At 41.0% G+C, this 6,226-nt stretch overlaps 1 protein-coding gene across 1 annotated transcript; it reads right to left on the minus strand.

The window, feature by feature from the left end:
- Positions 1-5,246: 5,246 nt before the first annotated feature.
- Positions 5,247-5,639, minus strand: LOC309558653 (small ribosomal subunit protein uS8-like; the record flags this gene model as incomplete). The annotated part of the gene is made up of 1 exon (XM_082261718.1): positions 5,247-5,639. One exon carries the CDS (start codon positions 5,637-5,639, stop codon positions 5,247-5,249), a length of 393 nt encoding a protein of 130 aa, XP_082117844.1.
- Between the last annotated feature and the right edge of the window lie 587 nt (positions 5,640-6,226).

The following is a 6,226-nucleotide window of genomic DNA, read 5'->3' on the forward strand; positions in this document are numbered from 1 at the left end:
ATTTTTTAACAATTTTTAAAATATACCCTGGATTGAGATCCATCTAATAATTTTTGATATTTACTTCTAGGGACCAATTGTTCTTTTTTTCAATCTGAGTGGACATACTGTGAAAATAGTTTGATTCATTTTTTCGAAGGGGCATGACATCTTGTCCCTTTTTTTCCTTTCTCTGTAGTGATGGGCGTGACGTTATGTCCGCCCTTTCTCTCTTGTTTCCTGCTCGGACGGGCGTGACATCATATCCGCCCTTTTTCCTGTACTCATGCTGGAGCACTTCCGCCCTCACTGGCTGTTGCTGGGAGACCGGCCACAGCTTTACTAACGCCAAGGGGGATTAAAGGTGTGGCGGACGTGTCCAGAACTACGCCCTGGAAGACGTCATTGTGTGACAAAACTAATCGGGCGGTTCCGGATAAGTTGAAGCCACGCCCCCAACGCTGGCCGGAGCTCTTTACATACTATACGCGGGACGCCGCATTTTGGATCTTTGCATAGTTGTATTTTGCTTTTCTGCCAGATTACCCTATGGTTTTAGTAAGTGCAATATTCTTTTAATAAATTGGCTTGTTGGCACGTTATTACGCTATGTGCAATTTTTTTCATTTTTGGACTACCTCTTATGGGCTTTACCGAATACATGTGAGGATTGGCCCTATGATACCTGCTCCAGCTGATTCTGAAAGAGTGTCCTGTGGATCAATGTGATTGGCCCCTACTTATAAGCGCTTATGTGGTCTATTTATTAAATTAGATGACCATGGAGATCTGATAAGCAGCCCACCATACATCTTCTTTGATCACGGGTGCCTTTCAACGGAAGTTCTGTAGAATATTCTACCACTGCTGGGACTTGTGGTTCCTTTCATCTGGGACTCATCACTTCTTTTCTTTTATTTCACCTAAAAGACTATATGTTATATTTATTTGTGTTTCTATTGCATTGAATTACTTGTCAGATGACTTAGTGGCCTGACAAGTAGCGCTCCATTGTGTGCAATGGAACCCTTCTAAGCAGAGTGATTCAAGTTGCTCCACCGTATAAAAAAGTTACTCCACTACTTGGGGGCGACTTTGGAACAGCTATTAGTGCCGTATCACACTTTTGCTGTGACAGACATCGGATGTGATTTGGAGCACAATGCTCATAAAATCACATGCGATGTCTGTGTGGTGCAGATTCAGCCACACAGTTTGTCTGGCTGATTTTGCAATGCAATCACAGGGAAATCACACAGGACCCTTTTTGTGGTCCACAGCAGAATTGGATCGCATAGTGGTTCACACCAGTGCCATCCGATTCATGTGCAACCTGCTAAATCCCACTGCGATATGCGATCTGATCTGGGGGTGTTGCAAACTTGCAATTGACACCCCCATGGATTCACATATGCCAGTGTGAGCTGCCTGTGCTGTGAAGGCCAGCTCTAGGAAGGGTTCTGGTCGTCCCAAACGTCTTCCATTTGAGGATTATGGAGGCCACTGTGCTCTTAGGAACCTTAAGTGCAGCAGAAATATTTTTATAACCTTGGCCAGATCTGTGCCTTGCCACAATTCTGTCTCTGAGCTCTTCAGGCAGTTCCTTTGACCTCATGATTCTCATTTGCTCTGACATGCATTGTGATCTGGAAGGTCTTATATAGACAGGTGTGTGGCTTTCCTAATCAAGTCCAATCAGTATAATCAAACACAGCTGGACTCAAATGAAGGTGTAGAACCATCTCAAGGATGATCAGAAGAAATGGAAAGCACCTGAGTTAAATATATGAGTGTCACAGCAAAGGGTCTGAATATTTAGGACTATGTGATATTTCAGTTTTTCTTTTTTAATAAATCTGCAACAATGTCAACAATTCTGTGTTTTTCTGTCAGTATGGGGTGCTATGTGTACATTCATGAGGAAGAAGAATGAACCTAAATGATTTTAGCAAATGGCTGCAATATAACAAAGAGTGAAAAAATTTAAGGGGGTCTGAATACTTTCCGTACCCACTGTATATATATATATATATATATATTTGGCTAAACATATCTACATTTTTGGACAAACAATATATATATATATATAGAGGGAGAGGGAGAGGGAGAGAGAGAGAGAGAGAGAGAGATGTAACCAGACATACAGGAACAGGTTCACATGCAGAACAATTAACTGTGTGTGTCCTGGAAGCAAACCAACATAAGTGCAACTGCAATTTTAAATGTGTGATATAACAGGGATGAATTGCAAAGCTTTGTAGCATGCGTGGTTTATCTAGAAACTCGATAAAATGGCAAAGTCTGTGAGCATGCCCAGTAGAACAGAAATGGCAAATTGCAAGATAGAGAGAGAGAGAGCGCTAAACACCCTGAACTTTATTGTAGTTGGCGAAAACAGTTGCATATATAGCTTTCTAAAAATACATATATAGATATTCAACTCTCTCTCTCTCTATATATATATATATATATATATATATATATATATATATATAGAGAGAGATAGATAGATAGATAGATAGATAGATTAGATAGACAGAATATATATAGTGCCTTGCAAAAGTATTCGGCCCCCTTGAACTTTGCAACCTTTTGCCACATTTCAGGCTTCAAACATAAAGATATCAAACTGTAATTTTTTGTGAAGAATCAATAACAAGTGGGACACAATCATGAAGTGAAACAAAATGTATTGGATATTTCAAACTTTGTTAACAAATAAAAAACTGAAAAATTGGGCGTGCAAAATTATTCAGCCCCTTTACTTTCAGTGCAGCAAACTCTCTCCAGAAGTTCAGTGAGGATCTCTGAATGATCCAATGTTGACCTAAATGACTAATGATGATAAATAGAATCCACCTGTGTGTAATCAAGTCTCCGTATAAATGCACCTGCACTGTGATAGTCTCAGAGGTCCATTTAAAGCGCAGAGAGCATCATGAAGAACAAGGAACACACCAGGCAGGTACGAGATACTGTTGTGGAGAAGTTTAAAGCCAGATTTGGATACAAAAAGATTTCCCAAGCTTTAAACATCCCAAGGAGCATTGTGCAAGCGATAATATTGAAATGGAAGGAGTATCAGACCACTGCAAATCTATGAAGACCTGGCCGTCCCTCTAAACTTTCAGCTCATACAAGGAGAAGACTGATCAGAGATGCAGCCAAGAGGCCCATGATGACTCTAGATGAACTGCAGAGATCTACAGCTGAGGTGGGAGACTCTGTCCATAGGACAACGATCAGTCGTATACTGCACAAATCTGGCCTTTATGGAAGAGCGGCAAGAAGAAAGCCATTTGTTAAAGATATCCATAAAAAGTGTCATTTAAAGTTTGCCACAAGCCACCTGGGAGACACACCAAACATGTGGAAGAAGGTGCTCTGGTCAGATGAAACCAAAATTGAACTTTTTGGCAACAATGCAAAACGTTATGTTTGGCGTAAAAGTAACACAGCTCATCACCCTGAACACACCATCCCCACTGTCAGACATGGTGGTGACAGCATCATGGTTTGGGCCTGCTTTTCTTCAGCAGGGACAGGGAAGATGGTTAAAATTGATGGGAAGATGGATGGAGCCAAAAACAGGACCATTCTGGAAGAAAACCTGATGGAGTCTGCAAAAGACCAGACACTGGGACTTAGATTTGTCTTCCAACAAGACAATGATCCAAAACATAAAGCAAAATCTACAATGGAATGGTTCACAAATAAACATATCCAGGTGTTAGAATGGCCAAGTCAAAGTCCAGACCTGAATCCAATTGAGAATCTGTGGAAAGAACTGAAAACTGCTGTTCACAAACGCTCTCCATCCAACCTCACTGAGCTCGAGCTGTTTTGCGAAAAAAAATTGGGAAAAAATTTCAGTCTCTCGATGTGCTAAACTGATAGAGACATACCCCAAGCGACTTACAGCTGTAATCGCAGCAAAAGGTGGCGCTACAAAGTATTAACTTAAGGGGGCTGAATAATTTTGCACGCCCAATTTTTCAGTTTTTTATTTGTTAAAAAAGTTTGAAATATCCAATAAATTGCGTTCCAGTTCATGATTGTGTCCCACTTGTTGTTGATTCGTCACAAAAAATTACAGTTTTATATCTTTGTGTTTGAAGCCTGAAATGTGGGAAAAGGTCGCAAAGTTCAAGGGGGCCGAATACTTTCGCAAGGCACTGTATATATTCTATATATATATATATTGATATATATTGATATATGTATATATATTTATATCTCCATATTTTTAATGTTTATATAGAGTTATATAGAAAAATATATATATATATATATATATATATATATAGAGAGAGAGAGAGAGAGAGAGAGAGAGAGAGAGAGAGAGAGATACAGATCTAGATATATATATATATATATATATATATATATTGGTATTTTAGATTTTGGGGGGGGGGGGCACATTTCTTTTGGGGTTCAGGTTGGGGTTTTAATGAAGATTGAACATATAGCTAAGCCCAAAATCAGGCCCATCACTCATAAACATCCTTAATACGTTTTGTGATGTAAGGACTGACAAATAGCACAATGGTTTGGGAGTCTGCCTTCCTGCCCTTTGTTTGTGGGTTCAAATACCGAAAACTCTCCCTATGAGCAACAATTGGAGGTCTTCAAACCTCAAAATGTTACCATCAATACTTTTGAAATTGTTTAGGACAAAGGCATTTGTATCACCAAACTCTTCATAGCAAGAAATTCCCACAAATAAACAAACCACCAAAAAAATCTATACATATATTTATCCAGGTAGGGTATGAAGCTGCAGTAAAATCTGTTTCAAAATGCTAAGTCTTGGCCATACGTATTTTCTCAATAAATATTTTGGGGGAAACCCTATATAATGTTGGGGTTCTATATAGAAGCTACATATAACATTGTTCAAGGGAAAAATTATTGAGCAGGTAACCCCTAAAAAACATTGGAATGTGATGGTGTTTACTAATGAATCACTTTCTAGAAGTATGAACTGTGTGCAGTGACAACCTGCATGTTTTCCAAGTTCGGCAGTCCGCTCCAGTTTACATGGGTGAAAAGGCGGTTTTTTCCTTCGAATTCATTATACCGCCTGCTTACGTTTTGCAAAACTGAAAATTTTCAGTCTAGTTGGCATTGCGCATGCGCACATGTGCCTGCTTGCAGCTCGGGACTTCAGGAGCTGTTTTTACTTTTTAGACTTTTGAAGAAATCTGTCTTTATTTATTTATTTTTTTTTTTTTGATAACAGTTTATTGTTCTGCCTGCTTTAACATTTAGAAAACGAATCCCAGGATTTTTCCTCCCGTGTGTTTTCGCCTTGCCTCCTCGTGGTCCATGATGCCAGCGGAAGTTGTGAGTACAATATATCCAAATTGACGTGAAGGCAGGAGATTGTTCTGCCACTTTTCCAGATCCTTTAGCTGCACATCAAATCTGGGGCTGATGACGCCACACTTATTAAGTCTCCCTGTGAGATTGACAACAATTTTTCCGGCCCTGTGATCATCAATTATTTCAAATTCACCAATGTAGCCATGCTTCATCATCACTGTAAGGAATCGCACAATCAATTTGGAGCACGGCCTGATGAGAACCTGGCGCTTACCACGTTTCTCTGCATTGTTGATGCTTTTAAGAGCATCAGCAAGCACGTTCATGCGCACCATGGTGCCGGGTCTGCAGTATGGCGGAAAGAGAAATCTCTCTTTATATGTAACTTTTTTGACACAGTTTAACCCCCTCCCATCCATGCTACAGCCTATATACGGCTGCAGCGCGGACTCGAATTTTCAGGAGGCCGTTTTTAAACGGCCTCCAGTGACACGCCCCCCGCGCGCTCCCGCGAGCGCGCATCGGGGAGAATCTGTGTGATCACAGATCGTGGTGAATGGCCAATCACAGCGGCCATTCACCACGTGATCAAGCCATCCAATGAGAGATGATCTCATATGTAAACATATGAGATCATCTCTCATCGCCGGCGCTCCTTCCTCACACAGAGACTGCAGTGTGAGGAAGGAGGGGGAGCCGACAGCCGCTGGGGACACACAGGAATGTAATCAGGGCACTGATCACCAGTGCCCTGATTACTAAAGGTAAAAAAAACACACACATTGCCCCCCCATCAGTGCCCACAGTGCCCGCCATCAGTGCCCCCATCAATGCCCACAATCAGTGCCCATAGTGCTGCCAGTCAGTGCCCATCAGTGCCTGCTCATCTAGGCACTGATGAGCACTGACTGGCAGCACTATG

Source organism: Pelophylax lessonae (assembly GCF_965119305.1).
Source record: "Pelophylax lessonae genome assembly, chromosome: 6".
Lineage (NCBI taxonomy): Eukaryota > Metazoa > Chordata > Amphibia > Anura > Ranidae > Pelophylax > Pelophylax lessonae.